General features: G+C 42.4%; 1 protein-coding gene across 1 annotated transcript in view; it reads right to left on the bottom strand.

Annotated features, from left to right (window-relative positions):
• The window catches only part of LOC137426772 (ras-related protein Rab-37), a 72,008-nt gene that overhangs the window by 25,395 nt on the left and 23,642 nt on the right, over positions 1–22,971 (bottom strand). The window contains exon 3 of the mRNA XM_068115642.2: positions 9,820–9,861. Coding sequence (XP_067971743.2) covers positions 9,820–9,861 — 42 coding nt within the window. The remainder of the gene's footprint in view (positions 1–9,819; positions 9,862–22,971) is intronic.

The following is a 22,971-nucleotide window of genomic DNA, read 5'->3' as shown; positions in this document are numbered from 1 at the left end:
CAGAAGCAATGATGGATTCCATGACTTTGCTGATAATTGGGAGAAGGCTGATTGGTCTGTAGTTGCTAGGATCTGTTTTTGCACCTTTTTTGTGCAAAGCGGTGATGTTGGCTGATTTCCAAGCAGATGGCAGTTGACCTTGAGCAAAAGAGAGGGTGAAGAGAACAGAGAGAGGGTGAGATAGAGCAGCAGAGCAGGATTTTAGGACCCGTGGGCTGATGCCGTCGGGTCCAGTTGCAGAATCAGAGTCGAGGGTTGACAGAAACTTTTCCACCTTGTCAGGAGGAAAGGACACGGAGTCCAGGAGCAGCAGGGTACGACTGGGTATGGTGGGTACAGAGAGGGATGGGTTTGGGACACAAGATTTAGAGGCAAACACAGAGTTGAGGCATTCAGCTTTTTCACGTGCGGAGTCAGCTGTGTAGCCGTTTGAGGTAAGGGAGGGGATGGAGGGGGAACAAACACCAGAAACGGATTTGACCAGACGCCACCAGGATTTGGAAGAGGGAGACAGATAAGAGAGTTCGGTCTTGAGAACGGAGAGATATTGTTTCCTGGCTCTCCTGAGGGTGGACACACACTTGTTTCGGGCTTTGTGAAAGGAAATGAGATTTCCTTCCGTTGGATTTGCTTTCCAGGAGACGAAGGCAAGTTGTTTCTGGGCAACAGCCTCACCACAAGATTCCGTGTACCATGGACGGGAGGAAGGGTATGACAACTGAAGACGAGATGGGATAAATCTGTGCATGAGAGAGAGCAATTTACTTTGGAAGAATTCCCAGGATGAGTTGATGTCAGAGGTGGTAGAGATGGGAGACCAGTCCAGATGATTGATGGCTGCTTGAAGACCGTGCCAGTTGGCCTGAGTGAAATGCCAGACTCGTCGACGCTGAGCAGGCTCCCTGAGGATGGTCAGAGAGATGTCCACTTTAACAAGGACATGATCAGATGATCCGATCGGAGCAGAAGAAGAGCAGCAGACATTTTCAGGGAAGTTAGTCATAACCAAGTCCAGAAGAGAAGATGTTCCGTTGACTGAGATCCGGGTCGGGAAATTGACAGATTGTGTCAGTCCCAGTGAGTCGCAGAAGTCCTTTGCTGAGGAGCCATGGCTGGTGAGAGAGGTACCCACACCCAGCCAACTGGCATGATGACAGTTGAAATCACCACATATGAGGAAGAGAGAGTTGGGATGAGTAGATAGAAGTTGGTCCATATCATCAGACAGCGAGATGTAGATGGAGTCATCACTGTTTGGTGGACGGTACAACACACATATGAACAAGAGGTGGGAGCGAAGGGGAAGCCGTAGCCAGAGGTATTCCTGGGGGTGAGGTGGAGAGAGTGCAGTGCAGGGCGAGTGAGGAAGAGAGTTTTTGATAAAGATAGCAACCCCGCCTCCAGGACGAGGCTCAGGTCTATCATACCGGAGGAGGGAGTAGCCCGGGAGAGATACTATGGAATCAGAAACATCATAAAGGAGGAAAGTTTCTGTTAAGCAGATCACGTCTGGTTTGACAGAAGCAACCTGTATGGAGAGATCAGTTAAGTTTGAACGAAGGCCCCGGATGTTTGAGGTCCATACCGTTAATGAAGAGGAAGGGGGAGCATCAGATACAGAACAGGGGGGAGGAGGGGTAGGGTAAGATGTGGAAGAGGTGGAAGAGGTAGGGAGAGCTGTTGAAGGTGTGTCAGAGATTTCAGAATAGCTCGGAGAAAGGGAAGGATGGGGCGGACAAAAGGTTTGATGGTGATTGGGTGAGCCACAATGAGGTGTTATTTGAGGAGGGGGAAGAGCGAGGCAGAAGGTTGGGGGAGATGGAGGTGAGAGTTTGAAGGGGGAAGAAGCGGGGAGGACGCTTTGAGGAGGGGGAGTGAGAGGGGGGAAATTGAGAAGCAATGAGGGTGGGGAGATTTGAAGGGGAGGGGTGAGGGGGGAGTTTGGGAGGGAAGGGACAAGGGGAGGGATTTGAAAGGGATGGGATATGGGGGAGATTTGGAGGGGAGGGGTGAGGCAGGAGTCTAGGAGGGGAGGGGCGAGGGGGCGTCTTGGTGGGGAGGGGTGAGGGGGTAGTTTAGGAGGGAGGGGGCAAGGGGGGAGATTTGAAAGGGATGGGTGATGGGGAAGATTTGGAGGGGAGGGGTGATGGGGAAGATTTGGAGGGGAGGGGTTATGGGGAAGATTTGGAGGGGAGGGGTGAGATTGGATTTTTGAAAGTGTACGATTTATGGGAAACGAACATTTATTGCAAAATGAGTTTCTTGTGACCTTCGAGTTAAAAATACGTTTAAGGACGCTGGATGGAGGATGGAGTGCAGGAGAGTTTAGGGAATGTAGAAAAAAGGCACTATAGGAGATGGATATTTTTTTGGGGATGAATTGATTTGGTGAGCAAGTCGAAAGCAGCCTTTTAAAGAAGAAGAAGAAAAAGGTGTTATAAAATATGACGGAATACATAACTTGAGGGGAAAGTGTAAACATTGAAGGTTAATGAGTGAAAACTATCTGGGGAAATGGGGGAGAAACACGTGGTCGAAGAACGAACGAACGAATAAGAATGAATAAACGAATGAGAACAGAGAAGGAAATGTTTTTTTTTTTTTTTTTTTTTTTTTTTTTTTGAGTTGAGATTTACACAAGGAAGTAGGCTATGGGTGAAAAGACTGGGAGTACAGAGAACGAAAGTTATTGGATCACAAACGACGGACCACTGAGAGAAAAACAAAGCCTCAAGGTTGTGCAGTGCACACTGTACAAGGCCTTGCTCGCGACACGGCAAACAGACGATCAATTTATGAAAGATAAACACCGAGAAACAACCAAAGTTGCACACAATAACTTCACACACCGAAAGATAAATACAGTTTCGACAAAATATAATTGTGAACAGACTTAACTTCGAAAAACGTGGAGACCGTGTGGAGCTTCGAAAATCCCTGCCGCCGTCTCCAAGATCTCCGTCTCCAAGATTTCAAGTCAATCGATGAAATTTGAGCATTTTCGAAATCGGGCCTCTGTTGACCTTTTGGCCTATGTTGACCTAAAATATAATCAGTGACCAGATGTGCAAATCTTCTTCAAATTTCAAGTCAATCAAATAAAAATTGAGGATTTTAGAAATTCGACAAAGTTGGTGACCTTTGGGCTATGTTGATCTATGGACCTTTTCACCCCAAACACAATAGGCTTCTTGCTTATGACCATTGACCAACTCTACCATCTGGTGAAGTTTCGTGAAGATCGGTTGAAAATTGTGACCTGCAGGCGCCTGACATACAGACAAACAGATAGACAAACAGACAGACAGAATAACGCACAAGACCAACCAATATACGTACTTGAAAAATCTTCGATTTTCGCAATTAATAACCGTTTCAGCAGTGTGATGAGAGGGAGTGAGGGAATGAGCAGGAGTGACAGGTAGAGAGGTGGAGAGAAGGAGACAGACAGAGAGAATAAGACAAGAGAAAAGAGAGTCCTGAACAATTCCATCAACTTATTGAGTGACTGATTCAATGACCGTCCGGATCATCAACTACAAACTGTCCAGGTTTCCACCCTTCAATCACAGAACCTCTCTGAACAGCAGGTCCACATCCATAGTAGTTGTCATTGATAAATGAGCCAGGAAGGGAGAGAGGAAGGGAGTTCGACAGACAGAGACAGACAAAGTTGTTCTCAATTTGGAAACGACAGAAGAAGTGATCTTTTTGAGGATTTTTTCACCGAAGAGATGACATGTTTTTTATATCGGTTCTCAGATGTTTAAGAATGGAAAGAGTTTCAGATTATGTTATGTCGATTTTCTTAGAACTGGTTCATGGCTCTGATGTATTTGGAAAAGTTTAGCAAAGTTTCAAACTGTGGGAAACACTGCAGAACTCATTACCTCCACCACCAAAGGTGAATGGAGGTTATGTTTTCACCCCTGTCTGTTTGTCTGTCCGTTTGTTTGTTTGTGAACAAAATATCTCAAAAAGTTGTGGACGGATTCGGACAAAATTTGGCAGGGGTGTAGCGTATGTGACAAGGACGAAATGATTACATTTTGGTGAAGATCCGGATTCGGATCCGACTACTAGAAATTTTAAAGTGATTCTTCACCATTGGGAGATAGGGCCAAAAACGATACATAGCAGAATATCGCAAAACGTTATGGATGGATTTAAACGAAACTTGGTGGACCGGTTGGGTGTGTGACAAGGAAGAATCTATTAGATTTTGGTGAAGATCTGAATATGGATTCGGACATGAGAATTATTTAATTTTTATGTGATTCTTCACCATTGGGAGATGGGGCCAAAAACTATACATAGCAGGATATCTCAAAAAGTTATGGATGGATTTAGACAAAACTTGGTGGACGGGTTGTGTGTGTGACAAGGAGGAATCTATTAGATTTTGGTGAAGATCTGAATATGGATTCGGATATGAGAATTATTTAATTTTTATGTGATTCTTCACCATTGGGAGATGGGGCCAAAAACTATACATAGCAGGATATCTCAAAAAGTTATGGACGGATTTAGACAAAACTTGGTGGACCGGTTGTGTGTGTGACAAGGAGGAATCTATTAGATTTTGGTGAAGATCTGAATATGGATTCGGATATGAGAATTATTTAATTTTAAAGTGATTCTTCACCATTGGCAGATGGGGCCAAAAACTATACATAGCAGGATATCTCAAAAAGTTATGGACGGATTTAGACAAAACTTGGTGGACCCGGTTGGGTGTCTGACAAGGAAGAATCTATTAGATTTTGGTGAAGATCTGAATATGGATTCGGATATGATAATTATTTAATTTTTAAGTGATTCTTCACCATTGGGAGATGGGGCCAAAAACTATACATAGCAGGATATCTCAAAAAGTTATGGACGGATTTAGACGAAACTTGGTGAACCGGTTGGGTGTGTGACAAGGAAGAATCTATTAGATTTTGGTGAAGATCTGAATATGGATTCGGATATGAGAATTATTTAATTTTGTAAGTGATTCTTCACCATTGGGAGATAGGGCCAAAAACGATACATAGCAGGATATCTCAAAAAGTTATGGATGGATTTGGACGAAATTTGTTGGACAGGTTGTGTGTGTGACAAGGAAGAATCTTCAATTTTGGTGAAGATCCGGATCCAGCTAGTAAAAATTTTAAAGTGATTCTTCACCATTAAGTAATATGGCCAAACAGGCGGACGTAGGTATGCTCTCTACTGAATGCCGTTCTAGTTTCAAATGGTTTTGCATGGAAGGAGTCCAATACAAAATATGCAAAATATATAATGATGTAATGTGTGAAATACAAAATGTATATGATACAAAATATATAATGATGTAATGTGTGAAATACAAAATGTATATGATACAAAATATATAATGATGTAATGTGTGAAATACAAAATGTATATGATACAAAATATATAATGATGTAATGTGTGAAATACAAAATGTATATGATACAAAATATATAATGATGTAATGTGTGAAATACAAAATGTATATGATAGAAAATATATAATGATGTAATGTGTGAAATACAAAATGTATATGATACAAAATATATAATGATGTAATGTGTGAAATACAAAATGTATATGATACAAAATATATAATGATGTAATGTGTGAAATACAAAATGTATATGATACAAAATATATAATGATGTAATGTGTGAAATACAAAATGTATATGATACAAAATATATAATGATGTAATGTGTGAAATACAAAATGTATATGGTACAAAATATATAATGATGTAATGTGTGAAATACAAAATGTATATGATACAAAATATATAATGATGTAATGTGTGAAATACAAAATGTATATGATACAAAATATATAATGATGTAATGTGTGAAATACAAAATGTATATGATACAAAATATATAATGATGTAATGTGTGAAATACAAAATGTATATGATACAAAATATATAATGATGTAATGTGTGAAATACAAAATGTATATGGTACAAAATATATAATGATGTAATGTGTGAAATACAAAATGTATATGATACAAAATATATAATGTGTGAAAATGTTCGCAATACAAATCTGGTCGCATTCATTTTTGAAATGACAATTATGGACTGATTAATTCTCCGCTTGCATTCGGAGGGTTATAAGCTCGAGTTAGCTTGTTGTATTTTGTTTGTTCATTTTGCAACAGTTACTACTACGACTCATTTCAACAGCGCCAAATATTCCAGCATTCTACGGTGAGCTGGTGAAGGTTTTCGCTGAAGTCCTTCACAAATTGAGGGCAAGGACATCTGGCAAGGACTGATGTTCAACTGAAGATGCGGAAGGAATTTGTAATTTGTTCACGGTGCCGTTGATAACTCGCCTACACTTCATGAAAGACAGCATGGGAACTATGACGCCGCCAACGGCCGGTGCTCGCAGTCGGGTCCTCCGGCTGAACGTACTCCTGATGGATGGCATCCACATTGACCTGTCACCCGTGTGAAAAACACCAGGGTGACAGTTTATAGCTCAGTCGAGATTTAAACTCCGAATAAACAACTCAAAGGTGAGTGCTTTCAGAAAGTTGACTTTTCAAAAAGTTGATTAACACCCGTTGACTTTTTTCACATTTTCCTGTTACAGCCTGAATTTAAAATGGATTCGATTGAGATTTTTTTTGTCACTGATCTGTACATAATACCCCATAATGTCAAAGTGGAATCTTTTATTTTTAGAAATCTAAACGTAGTAATTGAAAATGAAATACAGAAATATCTAATTTACATAAGTATTCAACCCCGAGTCAAAACTTCATGGAAGCGCCTTTGAGAGCGATTTCAGCATTGAGTCTTCTTGGGTTTGTCTGCATCAGTTTTGCACATCTTGATTTGGGGAGTTTCTCTCATTCTTCCTTTGCAGATTTGGTTAAGCTCTGAGAAATTGGATGGGGAGTGTCGGTGAACAGCAATCTTCAAGTCTTTGCACAGATTCACAATGGGATTCAAGTCTGGGATTTGCCTGGGCCACTCAAGGACTTTCATGTTCTTGTTCTGAAGCCATTCCAGTGTTGCTTTGGCTGGATGATTGGGGTCATTTCCTGTTGGAACGTAAATCTTCGCTGAAGTCTAAGGTCTTTTGCAATCTGAAGATGATTCTCCTCAAAGATTTGCCTGTATTTGGCTCCATTAATTCTTTCCTTTATCCTTACAAGTCTCCCAGTCCCTGCCACTGAAAAGCATCCCCATCACATGATGCTGCTCCCACCACACTTCACAGTAGGGATGTTGTTAGATGGGTGATGAGTTGTGCTCAGTTTTTGCCAGACTTAGGACTTTGCATTCTGGCAAAAGAGTTCAATCTTCGTCTCATCAGACCACAGAATATTTTGCCTCGTGCGCTCAGAGTCTTTCACATGCACTTTTTGCAAACTCCAGCTGTGCTGTCATGTGCCTGTTTCTCAGGAGTGGCTTCCATCTGGCCATTCTCACATAAAGCCTAGATTTGTGAAGTGCTGCAGAGACTGTTGTCCTTCTGGCATGTGTCCCATTTCAGCCAAAGATCTCTGTAGTTCTATCAGAGTGGACATTGGGTACTTTGTCACCTCCTATACCAAGGTCTTTCTTGTCTGGTTGCTCAGTTTGGTTGGACGGCCAGCTCAAGGAAGAAACTGGGTCGTTCCATATTCTTTCCATTTCCTAATGATGGAGCTCACTGTGTTCTTGGGACTTTCAACACTCAATAAATTGTTTTATACCCTTCCCCAGATCTATGCCTCCTCACAATTATATCTCGGAGTTCTATGGACAGTTCCTCGGACTTCATGGTCGAGCATCTGCTCTGACATGCACTGTCCACTGTCCTTATATAGAAAGGTGTTTCTCTCTAAATCATGTCCAATCAATTAACTTGGCCGCAGGTGGACTCCAATTATATTGTAGAGACATCTCAAAGATGATCAAAGGAGTGTCATAGCAAAGGAACTGAATATTTCTTGACTCAAGACATTTCAACTTCTCTTTTTTTTTTTGGTTAAAATTTCTAAAAAGAAAATCGACTGACATTATGGGGTATTATGTGTAGATCAGTGGCAAAAATCTCAATTTAATCCATTTAAAATTCAGGCTGTAACACAACAAAATGTGAAAAAGTCTAGGGGTGTAAATACGTTCTGAAGGCACTGTACACCTCGAACTCGAAGCTATCCTACCAGCCCTGTTAACTGTACAAATAAAGCATAATATAGAAGCACAAAGCAAGTTGCATAAAATGTGTGCTAAAAATAGTGTATTAGGAAGGTGAGAATATCAATGTTCGAATAAAAAATGCAAAAGCTTTCAGTAAAGCGAAACATTGGCCTGCAAAGTCAAGCTAAACGCACATTTTCTCCATAATTTCAATCACAACCTTGGTTTTTGCCGACAACAAACAAAAATGCCATCTTGTTCACCCAGTCCAACCTCCCTTACCCCTCATCCCTCCCCACACACATTGTTTGTCCAAGTCTACGTCTATTTTATCCTTCAACACTGCTGTTGGTGTTTCTCCCTTCTATTTCTAGTTTATTTTGCTCTGTTGCATCCTGATCTGTTCAGTGTTGTAGCTCTTCCACGGACCTTGACTTCGTATATAAATATAAAAAAATAACCACCTTTAGAGGCCATTTTTCCCCGCAAAGCGGGGGTTGGCCTTTTTCGGGAACCGTGGTTGTTGTTGTTTTTCGGTCCCCTATTTGAAGCAATGTTTTACGGCTGGATGCCCTTCCTGACGCCAACCCTTTTTGCCGCCTTTAACGACAAACAGGGAATTACCAGTGAACTGGTACTCAATTCGTATGCAAAAAGAAAATGAAAGCATTTTCCAATATGACAAACACCAACAACCTCATATCTGCATAAACCAATTTAACTAGAGGGTTCATAGAACACCTTACCCCGTGCAGTCTTGAGACAAAAGGTCATGGACAGGGGTCTGCGAGCAGCAAATTTGATTGGTCAGGATGACGTAAAATGTTGTAATATTTTGTACATGTACTGCTAAACTGGAGGTTTTTGGAAATGTCAATAAGGCCATTTTTGTTCTACAGTGAACAACTGTATATAATTAATATCTAACCAAGTATATAATTAAATATAGTTAATTAAGTATATAATTATAATTAAATTAAAATTATTATAATAAATTAGTAATTAACTAATTAGTAAATAAATTAAATTAGTAAATAATTAGTAATTAAGGAAGTAAGTATATAATTAAATTTAAATAAAATAGATATTACAAAGGTTGTCGAATTTTTTTTTGGACGTTTACCACCGTTGATGCAGCATCTTTTACACCACCTTATCTAACACGTTCCATTATTATTTGTGCCTGTTTGTGTCCTTTATGATGTCCCTAAAAACAGCAAGTTTCCCGTTTGGAATGTTTTTCAATTTTGTTTGACTGCCAGATAGGCAGACAGAGTAAAGTGTTATCTCACTCCTCTGCTCATGCTCGGTCGGGTCAAATTCAGAGCCAATGTACTGTAAAACTGCAGGTTTGTTTTCCGGTTCAAGTTGTCATTCGTGTTTAAAACATAACATTCAATTGAAATGAAGTTGTTCCTTGATCAAAAATTGATGTTTGAGAAAAAAAGTACATACCTGAACACTGCATGGGGTAACGTGTCCTATGAACTCTCTAGTTTACGCATGCGGCAATCACACGTTTTGGACATTTCGGTATATCATGTCCAAAAGACAATGAAACTTCAAAACTATTAAATTTTCCCTTCTTTAAAAATAATTGCTTGAGGGATTTTCACAATAATAATTTTAACAGCAATCAATAATTAATCGTAACGTACCTGTAGCTTGACTTTTGCGTCATCGACAGCAACAACTTTATTCTGCAGACAGCACAGACATACTTTCCATCAAGCTTTTCCATCAAATTTTCAACAAACCGTTATTATGAGAATATAGAAACCGCTAATAATCTTTTTTATCTGGTGTTTTTGTCAAGTTTAGTTGGAGTACAAAACAGATGCGGTGGGCACATTTTGAGATGCTTTCTAATTTACTTTGTATTAGTTATCTGATAATTCTAAAGCTTGAGATTTTTATTAGAAGGTTCTAGTGATGGTTATTTTCATATTGTTAATCACCATTGTGTGTCTGATGGTACAAATTCCTCGGTGTAAGATTGACCAAGCTGACCAGCAAGACTGGTGCGAGCTATTGAAGTGGCATGTCCGGTGCATCTAACAAGATACAAACTGAGCAGTTTGGGGCCATCTAATGAATATGTATGAACTAGGTGGGTGGTTCGTGTGCAGCCACCCGGCTGCTGGTTGCATAATTTTCAGTGGGCGCGTCTGCCGCTGATGCAATGCCTCTCTATAACCAGTTATCTGGTGCTCATCTTGCCGACCTCAGAAGGACGACAGGCTGAGTCAACCCCACCTGGCGTTAATCCAACGGGATTTGAACTCAGGACCTTAGGATCCCAAGCCCGCCGCCCTAACCATTAGGCCAACACCAGGTATATGAACTAGGCGATCGAGGGGGTGGGGGAGAGGTGGGGAGGAAGGAGTGCTAAATTGAGAAAACGAAAACTAAGAAATGGAGGAAATGGAGAAGGTTGTATAATTGTTAGAGCATCTACTTGGAGTCTGGGAGGTTGGGGGCTCAAACCCCGGCCGAGTCATTCCACAGACTTAAAAAGCTATTAAAAATAAAAGAAAAAAAAAATTGAGCTATTAACATACTAAGTGCTGCTTCCTTGCTTAATGTTCAGCATTTAAAGGATAAGAGCACAAACAGTCCCCATAGGTTGGCATCCATGGGGAAGAGGAAATTCCTCCTTAGGAAATGCTCCGCTGAGTGTAGTGAGAAAGGCGGCATCCGCCATTGTTGTGGCGTCGCTGGTACCCAGAGTTCCGTGCGCCTGGAAGTGACAACACTTCCCCCAAGCCCAGTGGCTGCTTGTCTTGTCTAACAGTCTTGTGTTGCTGTATCTTGTGTATGTATGTGCATGTGCCTGAGGTGTGTGGTGTAATGTAGACAGAACAGAAAGACTTTTGGAATGGGTAAGGGCCGCCGGAGAAACGGGAAGTACTGTACATGGCAGGTATCTCACCATATTTGCATTCATACTATATGGATAACCTATTACGTTGTATTAATCTCAATCTCTAAGCTAAATGAGCGGTTTGGATCCAAGAAAACAATTCAAGCATATTAATGCAAAACCCCTGTTCATCTTGAGCAGTGCATCAATAAAAATGACCTCACACATCGAGCCGTGTACAGTAAACGGAGCACACCATGTTCCAAACACATATGGCTCGTTAATAATGCAAAGGTTATTTCCTGTGATGCTCCACGGAAGCTTTGGAAGAGAGAGACCCAGCTGAAAAGTTGTGTGTGCCCCATAATCAGATATTACTGGATGGGTAATATACATTTCACAGGTGGAGGATAGGACAGGTGTGGGATAGGCAAAGGAGATAGTTAGGGGGTGAATTGGATAGGGATTAGGGTACGGTAATGGGTAATGTTGAGATGGCCATTTAAAAGGTTACCGACACCAATTCTGAAGTGGTCCGAACATTACAAAATAAAGTGAAGACTGCATTGTTGCTTTCTGAAAATTCTTGGAATACCCGGTCCAAACAGAAACCGTAACTGCCATTACATGGGAATGGAATATGCATGTGCATATGGTATAACCACTCACTCAGACACCTTTCACAACATGTACACCCACGGAGCACACCCACATCAGCTTCCATGTCTCGGTGACTTTGTAGATCCTCGTCTGTCTCCTCTGCACAATTGGGCGACTTGTTCCAGTGACTTTTTCAAAGCGCTTTAAAGCTGGGTTATTTGATGGAAGATTCTGTGGTTTTTGAAATAAGAGTCGAGAAAAGCTACGAGTATTTTTATTATCTTGCCAAAACGAAGTTTTTGCAAGATGTATTAGTCAGCTTGTATGTTTGTTTGTTTTTTTTTTTTTTTTTGTGGTTAATCATTTTTTTTTCACGTTTAGATCACTCTGTAGACCACAGTTATTATTGGAAACTCCTGTAACTTCGCATATCAGAGTCCTATAGAGATACCCTTCAGCACACAAAATTTTGAAGGTCAAGGTCAAAGGTCAAGGTCACTTTGCGGTCAATCATGGAGGTCAACGAAACCCTTATTTTTTGAGTAACTTTGATCGGATCGTCTCCAAACTTCATGGGAATCTAGTATATGGTCCGGCGCTCAGCTGATTAGTTTTTGGTGGCGATCGGCCTTGACCTTCATGGTTAGCGCTGGAGGTCGAAAATTATTGACCCCAAGGTCAAATTTTGAAATCGTAGGTACCATATCGAGTAATACCTCATATGAATGCCCTTGATGAGTGCTTCCCAGATCTGTAAACAGTTTGACGCTATGACGTCATTTGATGACGTCATGACGAAAAAACGGAATTTTCATGAAAAAATTATTTCCTCAGTTCTCATCAAAATCTTTCAATATTTCATGTGCGTTGGTCATGAAGACATACTATTCACCATACGAAATTATTAAGGTCAAGGTCAAATGGCAAGATACGGTTCACCCTGTGGGTGACATATGTTCATTTATTTATTTATTTCACGAATAAGCAATGAAAAAGAAATCAGTGCCCACTTATACCATGAAAATAGTGCAAAAGTGTTCAGGCAGAATTGGACTGCAGTGTCATCCACCGGACGAGGAACATGGCTTCCACGGCTTCAGCAGCACAGGGTACCAACCTTCTTCCCCACAAGTGTAGTTTTGTGGTTCTCGTTGACTAATACGAGCTTGTACTCGCTCATCCACCTTTAGATGGCATTTTCTCGATCATGGGTTCCACGAACCCTCTAAAGCTATCTGAGTTTCCACAAACCGGTACAACTTAATCAAGGTTACTTTCTAGGAGACACCATGTCCTTACTGGATGGCTGTTGGCTCCCAAATGGAGATCATCTGCCTTTTGTCAGGTGTTTTTAGTCCCGCAGGGTGTCACATTCACCCTACTCACTGGCAAGCCCGTGAGGGGAGTCAGTTTAGTCGCTGACAACCTGATCATGCGACAGGTAGCATTGGGTTACATGATCATGTGGCAGGTAGCCTGACCAGTAAAGATTACTTGGCCGAATAATGAAACGATTTCATTGGTTCATTTCCACCTCAAAAATATGCTGTTAATTGGTCAGAGCAGTGGAGGGGAGGGGAGGGGCTTTGTCTTTTGACGAATGAAAAAGGAGTGACAAGGTCAAGCTTGAGGAACTTTAATTTTTGTATTACTGGTGATCCTGGTGTGCATGTAAATGAGAGCTCAGTAAATTCCAGGTGAGCTTTGTAAATAAAAAATAATCACATAGTGACCTTTTTAAAAGGTCATTTCAATGGCTATCTTTGAATAATGGGGGGGGGGGGGGGGGGGGGAAATGATGAGAAGTGGAAAGGAGGCAGGCAGGGGTAGGAGGGTTGGGATGAGGGAATTCCCAAAGAGAAATGGTAGAGATGTGGGTTTTGGTTTTGAAAGGAGATATGTAGGGAGTGAACGGTAAAGTAGGGGGGGGGGGGAGGAGGGCGGAGATTGAAAAATAGGTAGTTCGGGGAGGTGGGTAAATGGGCGGGAGGATTGGAGAAGCAAGTAGAAAAGCAAATACTGCTTTGGAGTCATCAGGAGAAATCGGAATAAGTGAAGAGCAAAGATGGAGTCATCAGAAGAAACCGGAAGAAGTAAAGAGCAACGATGGAGTCATCATAAGGTTCTGGAATAAGTAAAGAGCAAAGATGGAGTAATCAGAAGGAACCAGAATAAGGAAAAAGCAAAGATGGAGTCATCAGAAGGAACCGGCATAAGTAAAGAGCAAAGATGGAGTCGTCAGAAGGAACCGGAATAAGTAAAGATGTAAGATGGAGTCATCAGAAGGAACCAGAATAAGTAAAGAGCAAAGATGGAGTCATCAGAAGGAACCAGAATAAGTAAAGAGCAAATATGGAGTCGTCAGAAGGAACCGGAATAAGTAAAGATGAAAGATGGAGTCATCAGAAGGAACCAGAATAAGTAAAGAGCAAAGATGGAGTCATCAGAAGGAACCGGAATAAGTAAAGAGCAAAGATGGAGTCGTCAAAAGGAACCGGAATAAGTAAAGATGAAAGATGGAGTCATCAGAAGGAACCAGAATAAGTAAAGAGCAAAGATGGAGTCGTCAGAAGTAACCAGAATAAGTAAAGAGCAAAGATGGAGTCGTCAGAAGGAACTGGCATAAGTAATGAGCAAAGATGGAGTCAACAGGAGGAACCTGGATAGGATTCAGGTTTTAAAGGCTACTGCACAACCCTCAAACCCATCCAGGTGCAGCCAAGTGAGCCTTACAGAATTTTTTCAGCAAAAATTCAGATAGATAAAGAAAGAGAAATATAGTAAAAGAGATAAAAGAAAAGAAAAAGCAAGAATCACAATGAATAAAGAGAAATGTGAAAATGTAGAAAGAATTGTGAAAGGAACAAAGATGTCTGGAAGAACCCGGATCGATAGATTTCAGCAGTTACTCCCCATGCTCAATCGCAGCAACAGGTGCAAGCTATGGGTAAGTCCATAATTGGGATTGGGTGAGGCTGCATGGAGGGTTGAGAAAAAAACAACGATGAGAAAACCCTGGGCTAAAATTGTATATACATATTCGACACCCACGGACATCCAGACCCGCGCATTCACAACCTACAGACCTTTTGCTTGTGAGATTTCCAAAAGGCGTTCCACAGTCCTCACCACAAGTCATCAACAGCAACACAAATGCCTCACGCCGGGCAGTTTGTCAAAACAATTTTTGCAGCACTCAAAACTAAAAGTTTTACTATTGCAAATGACAATGCACTTTAACACAAGCTTGCTCATTGCAGAAGTAATGTTTTCCATTTGTCATTGCTTTGTGAAGCTATTTATGTTTCCTCAATTGCAGACACTTATGAAGTGTTGCAACATCTTCAGGATAAACAACATAAATCATCGGGCATTTTCAAAGTTAGCTTTAAGCAAGTGTTTCATTTTGGCTTGTTCCTGGTAGACGTCAAATATCCCCCTGGGACTTTTGCTTTTGTACACCTCCCCTCCCTATTCCATCTCCAGGTGATGACGCGCGCCGCCAAAGGGCATACTCAGTTTTCACTCGGTTTGTTTTCTTGTTTTCCTGTTTGTCCGAGCAATATCTCAGCCATCCTTTGAGCTAGGAGGCTGAAATTTGGGCACAATGCTGAACAAGTGCTTTGGCAAAAACCGTAGTTATAATTTTTTGATTAATCAATTAATTACTTAATTATTATCCATTTATTAATTACTTATTTCTTTTCTTTCTCATCTGGCCAATATCTCAGACACATTTTGAGCTAGGAAGCTAATATTTGGACATAACAGTTAACAAAATATTTGGCTACTTTTGATTTCTTGATTAATCAATTAATAGATTAATTATTTCATTGTTCGATTAATTACTTAATTCATTTTCAAAAAGTTACAGATTCGGATGAAACAGTGGTTGTTTAGGTATGCTATTAGCCAATTGATTAAGAAATGAATTATATTACGATTATTATTTATTTATTTTAATTACACAATGATCAATTAATCAATCAATTATTGTACACTGCTCCCTCCCAATTCCGTCTCCATGGCAAGGCCGGGTGCCGAAGGTGCCCCAGCAATGTCGTGCGCTGGAGGATATGATATTTATTTATTTGCCATGGGGTGGTTACTTTGAATGTATCTGTACTTGTTTTCTTTCTTGTTTGTTGTACTCTGCCTCTCCCTATTCCATCTACAGGTGCTGCACGGTGGCATCGCTAGGTGCTAAAGGAGCTTCGGCAATGTCAGCTTCGGCAACATCAACTCAGGACACGTTATTTATTTATTCGGCATGGGGTGGTGTACTTTGATTGTAGCTCTACTTGTTATTCATTTTTCTTCCACAAATTCGAGACTCATTGAAGAGCAGGGTGACAAGCAGAGGCATGAAGGAAGATGAACAGAAGAGAGAAGCGGAGGAAACACCGCAAAAAGAGCAGAAGGCCCGGACAAGGACAGACAAAGCTAATACAAAAGCACAGATGAAGGCACCCAAAAGAGTACATATGTTACATGAACAAATCAAGCCAAGTATTGACTTAATGGTTAAGGTAGCTGCCTTAAGAACGTAGTCTTGAGTTTGATCCCCTGCTGTACCGTTACATAGCACCAGATGGGTTGACTCAGGCCGTCGTTCTTCCGAGACGGGAAAATGAGTAATAATAATAATAATTCATTTATTTTGTATAGCGCTTTTCCAGAAGCCCAAAGGCGCTTTGACAGAGTGGCAAACATAATGCATAACAATACATGAAAACAACAATTTCAAAAAAGACAAGAATCAATAGGGAAATATTTAAAGCAAAAGGAGGGAGAAGGAGAAGAGATAGTCAGGGGTTAAATGCTGTGGGTTGAATGTTGAATGCAGTGTTGAACAGGTGGGTCTTTAGTGATGTTTTGAATGTGGTGAGTGAGGAGGAGTCTCTGATGGTGTGAGGTAGTGAGTTCCAGAGGGTGGGCGCAGCGATGGAGAAGGCCCTGTCCCCCCAGGATCTGAATTTGGTCCGGATGGAGGGGGTCAGGAGGTTTGTACCAGCAGAGCGGAGGTTGCGGGTGGGAGTGTGTCTGGAGAGGAGGTCAGCCAGGTAGGATGGGGCCAGGTTATGGAGGGCTTTGTATGTCAAGAGGAGGATTTTGTACTGGATTCTCTGGGGGATGGGGAGCCAGTGAAGCTTGTAAAGGACGGGGGTGATGTGGTCACGGGTCCGGGAATGGGTGAGTAGACGGGCAGCGGAGTTCTGAATGTATTGGAGTTTATTGGTGATTTTTGAGGGTGAACCATAGAGGAGGCTATTGCAGTAGTCCAGACGGGAGGTGATGAAGGCGTGGATGAGGGTTTCTGCAGCCGTGGAGGAGAGGGATGAGCGGAGACGGGCAATGTTTTTCAGGTGAAAGAAGGCTGACTTTGTGATCTGTTTAGTGTATTTGTCGAAGGAAAGGGTTTGGTCAAAGATGACGCCAAGATTCCGGATGTGAGGGGAGGTGGATACTGGGATACCGTCGATGTTGAGGGCAAAGTTATGGGTGGATTTTGTGAGCGTTTTTGGGCCAATGATGATTATTTCAGATTTATCACAGTTAAGCTTGAGGAAGTTGATTTGAAGCCAGGATTTTATTTCAGTGATGCAGTTTGTCAGGATAGAGTGGGTGTCGGTGGAGACGAACTTGGTGGAGATGAAAAGCTGGATGTCATCGGCGAAGCAGTGGAATTGGAGACCATGACGGCGGATTAAGTGACCGAGCGGGGACAGGTAAAGGATGAAGAGGAGGGGGCCAAGAACTGAACCTTGGGGGACACCTTGGGGGAGGGGAGCAGTGGGGGATTTGCAGTTATTGATGGAGATGAACTGGCATCTGTCATAGAGGTATGATTTAATCCAAGAGAGGGCAGTGCCGGTAACGTTAAAGGTGGATTCAAGTCGGGTGAGGAGGATAGTGTGATCGATGGTGTCAAAGGCAGCGCTGAGGTCGAGGAGGACGAGAATGTTGAGGTTGCCAGCGTCAGAGGAGAGGAGAAGGTCGTTGGTGATTTTGAGGAGAGCAGTTTCAGTACTGTGGTTGGACCGGAATCCGGATTGGAATGTTTCATACAGGTTATTGGCAGAGAGATGATGTTTGAGTTGAGTGGCTACAGCGCGTTCCAAAACTTTTGACAGAAAGGGTAGGTTGGAGATGGGTCTGAAGTTGTTTAGGGTGTCAGGGTTTAGACCAGGTTTTTTTAGAATGGGGGTAACAGCAGCAATTTTGAGGGAAGGTGGGACGATGCCTGTAGACAGGGAGGAGTTTATTGTTGCAATGATAAGTGGAGAGAGAGCAGGGAGGGAGGCTTTGACAAAGCTGGAGGGGATGGGGTCAAGAGTGCAGGTGGCAGTTTTCATTCCTATGAGGAGTTCAGAGAGGTCAGTAGGGGAGATTGGGGAGAACCGAGACAGGGGATGGCAGGACAAGGGGGGGCAGGTGGTTGGAGGGGGAGCGGGTGCGGCGGTGGTCAAGCTGTTGTAGATGTTGTCAATTTTGCGTTGGAAGAAAGAGAGGAAGGAGATGCAGTTGTCTACTGTGAATGACTGGGTGGTGGTGTTCAGGGGGCGGAGGAGTTTGTTTATTGTCGAGAAAAGTGCTTTTGGGTTTCCGGAGCCAGAGTGGATAATTTGATAGTAGGCAGAGCGGGCACGGGAGAGGGCATCTTTGTAGTGTTGTAGGTGGTCCTTGTAGGCTTGGGAGTGAACTGTGAGACCCGTTTTATTGCGGAGTCTTTCAAGTTGGCGAGCACGAGTTTTCATCAGGTGGAGTTCAGGGGTAAACCAGGGAGCAGAATGGGTGAAAGAAACTGTTTTGGTTTTTACAGGCGCAAGCTGGTCAAGGCAGGAGGAGAGAGTGTGGTTGTAGTAGTCAGTGAGGTCAGAAGGGGTGTGGAGGTCAATGAAGGGAGAAGTGGACATTTTTTCAGAGAGGGTGGATGAGAATGAGGTAGGTGAAAGAGCGTTTAGCTTACGGAAGTTGATTGTGCGATAATGCCTTGGTGTTGGGGCGGGGATGTTGATGGTCAGAGTGATGGCTAAGTGGTCAGAGAGGGTGAGGTCAGAGCCATAGAGATGGTGCAAATTTAATCCAGTGGAGCAGACAAGGTCCAAAATGTGACCACGGATATGGGTAGGAAAGTCGACATGTTGAGTGAGGTTAAAGCAGGTGAGTAAATCAGTGAAGTCAGTGGTTATTGTGGAGTCAGTGGAGTCCATGTGGATATTGAAATCACCAAGGAGGAGGATTGAGGGGGAGAGGGAACATAGCTGGGTCAGAAAGTAGGAGAAGTCAGACAGGAATGATGGGTGTGGTTTGGGAGGGCGGTAGACGACAGCCATGACTGACTGCGTGCGACCAGAGAGTTTTAAAGCCAGGTGTTCAAATGATGGAGCAGATGAGATGGAGATGAGGTTGGTCTTGATGTCTTGACGGTGGATAACGGCAATTCCACCACCTCGGCCCTCCGAGCGTGGTTTATTGACGTAGGAATATCCATTGGGTGTGGTGAGGTTAAGTGTGTAGTAGTCCAGAGGTTGTTGCCAGGTTTCGGTGAGACAGAGAAAGTCCAGTTTGTTATCCAGGATGTATTCGTTCAGGATGAGGCATTTGTTGTTGAGGGACCGGGTGTTGAACAGGGTGAGCTTGATGTTGTTTTGAACAGCAGGGATGAATTCAGGTGATTTAGCCAGGGTTCGTAGGCAGGAGGTGCGATCGTGTGCGTTGCTGTGACCAGGTGCGCTGGGACGAAGAGTGAGAGTGCGCTGAGCCGACCAGAGGACGGGGATGGAGTGACCTGATTGCAAATAAACAAACTTACGACCGGAGCCACGGTGAATGTACCTGGGTCGTCGGAGGAGTCCATTTGATTTGATGGCAGAGATGCATGATGGGGTGGAGCGGGTATTGAGCAGAAGAAGCCTTGCGGCGGAGTACCTCAGAGCCATGCCAGGCAGGAGCGAAGGGACGAGTACGAGGCCAAGGTCGAGGAGGCAAAGCGGCAAACGCAGCGGCAAACGACTGCAGCCGCTAATCAAGACCACAGCGGCAAACAGCCACCGCCGCAAACAACGGGAGCGGGCCTGAGGAAACAGTGGAGGAGCCGGGCAGGCGAAGCCAGGAGCAGAGCCGGGACCGAGCAGAGGGCAGACCCAACGGTCAAAAATCCGCCACGACCACCAGAAAAGCAAACTATGTACAATGGCCCAGTCGGAGAAGCGGCGAACAAGTAACGCCAGCGTCCTCTCCAGACCGGACCGGAAGTACCAGCTTATGGGTAACATGGGCATCAGTGGCACAGCCGTGCTCCCAGAAATGATGCTACCAGCAGGCTTAGGCTGCATACGATATATATATACACCCTACCGTACCCTTTTAGCTCTTTCACGAGCCTCGATCTTGTATACAAATATATATATATATATACAGGGGGCTGCGAAAGTAGGTATACAGTAAAGCCTAGGTCACACATAGGCGGATTTGTCGGCGACTACATAGGCGATTATACCAGTATTACCAGTATTGTAATAGTGGTGCTAGGATTCATTTAATACTAGAATTCATTTAATTCATTAAAATTATGCTTGTATAATTTATTGATATCCTTGTATAATCAATAAAATACGTTTTGTGCGCACGTTTTGTTTTTCATTACTGTATACCTACTTTTGCAGCCCCCTGTATATATATATAATTTTTATTTTTTTATATATTTTTTAATATCAACAAACCAACAGCAATAGTTAACAAAAAACTAAACAGGACAATTATTGAACAAGCTTTCCAAGGAGCCTCTCAGAAACTAATACGTTTCCCTAGGATTTTGCCAACACCCTGAGCAGATTCTAAGTTCCAGGCCGTGATGTGTACGATGTACTACATCAGCGGCACAGGTGTGCCTCAGTAATGATGCAACAAGCGAGAAAACTGGTAATTGAATCCCATTGGAATATGCATTTGCAAGAAGAAGAAGAACTCTGCCTTAATAACAAAAAGCCGAGACCAAATTTGAACCATCGTCGTCCGTGTTATAGAAAAAGCTAATTATTTATCCAAATCCACTTTAGAAACTGCCAATCCGTTTTAATCAATCTAAAGTTTTTATGGCCATAATCATAAGTTTTTTTTCTTCTTCAAATTGTACTAGAAATTAAATGGTCAAATCATAACAAAGGAATTTGAATTCTTCTTCGATGGGTTATTGACATGGTACATTATGGGGTTCGAATCTTGGCCCAGCTTTAAACTGTCAGCTTGGTGTTTCACATGCAGGATCCCTCAGAAAGATTTCCCTCCACACTGAACAAATTACAAATTCCTGGCCAAATCACCTTCAGTCGAAGGTTAGGCCTGGCCAGCTGGTTCGTGCAAGATTTGGGCCAAAAATAATTTCCAGCCGACCCCACAGTAAGGTGGTTGTAATAGGGGCCCTTAAACAAGTAATAGGTAGACATGATACACAACAATTGGGATTCAAATGCTACCATACACAAATTGAATCCCAATTGTTTCCATGATTTATATTCACAAGCATGTCTTCTTGTTTGCCTGCAAATGACTTAAATGTTTGCATGAGTGCCTTATACATAATCTGTGATCATCCTGTCCTTGCTCAGGTATAATAATGAGAACATGTGTTGGAGCTGCAGGGTATGTCCTGTTAAACAATGCGTAAAGTAACAATGCGTTTTTACGCATGGGACACCAACTCCGATCCGATGTACCCCACTCTGTGTTACAGATCAACAGTAGTTAGAGCAGGAATTTGGAACTTTTTCATGGTGCCGGAAGTGACTCGTCTACTCTTCACGAAGGACACCGTGGGATATTTAACGTCCACCAACGAATGCCGGCTGATGGAGTCCCAAGTTGAACGTCCATCGGATGGACGGCACACACATTGATGAACCACACTGCATGTGAAACACCAGGATGACAGTTTATAGCTGGGTCGAGGTTCAAAACCAGGCTAGACAGCTCAGATGTGACTATGCGTACCTCTAAGGCGAGACAGTGCCGGACTCGACCAAAAAAAGACGTCACAAACATTTTTATGATAATAATTCTTACAGATTACCTGTTGAGTGGTAACTTATTTTGGCCACATACATCATGTGATAATGATTATTTTATCATGCGTGTTTTCGGGTTTTTTTTTTTCTCTCTCTCTCTCTAGGAAACAAACCAATCATGTGCAGATTATACCAACTCAACAGCAGAGCAAAACCACAAGCAACTAGAACGGCACTCAGTAGAGAGCATACCTCCACCTGGTTGGCCATATCACTCATTGGTGAAGAACCACTTTTAAAATTCTACTAGCTGGATCCGGATCACGATCTTCAATAAAATTGAATCGATTATTCCTTGTCACACACACAACCTCTCCACCAAGTTTCGTCCAAATCCGTCCATAACTTTTTGAGATATCCTGCTATGTATCGTTTTTGGCCCAATCTCCCAATGGTGAAGAATCACTTAAACAATTAAATAATTCTCATATCCGAATTAATATTCAGGTCTTCACCAAAATCAATTCTTCCTTGTCAGACACCCAACGTGTCACCAAGTTTCGTCCAAATCCGTCCATAACTTTTTGAGATATCCTGCAATGTATCATTTTTGGCCCCATCTCCCAATGGTGAAGAATCACTTAAAAAATAAATAACTCTCATATCCGAATCCATATTCAGATCTTCATCAAAATCGAATCTAATTGTCGTTGTCAGACACCCAACCGGTCCACCAAGTTTCGTCCAAATCCGTCCACAACTTTTTAAGATATCCTGCTGTGTATCGTTTTTGGCCCTATCTCCCAATGGTGAAGAATCACTTTAAAAATTCTAGTAGCCGGATCCGAATCCGGATCTTCACCAAATTCTAATCATTTCGTTCTTGTCACATACGCTACATCTCTGCCAAATTTCGTCCGAATCTGTCCACAACGTTTTGAGATATTTTGTTCACAAACGGACAGACAGACAAACGAACAGACAGCAGGGGTGAAAACATAACCTCCATCCACCTTTGGTGGCGGAGGTAACAAGCGAAAGAGGAAGACGTGACCTTTTTCCACATGACGTGCTGCAACTTTTATATTGAATTGATTCTGAACATTCTGTGGAATCAAAAGGGCATGGATTTGCATTCTGCCTCAGAACTGCCTCGAAAGGGTGTAGGATGTCTGGGGAAGAGGATAATGAAAGGATTAGAGAGAAAAAGAAAACACAATGTAGGATCAAAACAGCTCGAATGGTCGAATCCTCGCTATCTACAATGCCATTTGTCATTCACTCCCATGTGGATTTCAATCTGACAAATTCTAAATCCAGAAACGTCACGCCAGCTATTC

The sequence above is a fragment of the Myxine glutinosa genome, chromosome 5, assembly GCF_964187855.1.
Source record: "Myxine glutinosa chromosome 5, kmMyxGlut1.1, whole genome shotgun sequence".
Taxonomy (NCBI): domain Eukaryota; kingdom Metazoa; phylum Chordata; class Myxini; order Myxiniformes; family Myxinidae; genus Myxine; species Myxine glutinosa.
Note: the sequence above shows the minus strand (reverse complement) of the source record. Positions and strands in the feature narration are given on the sequence as shown.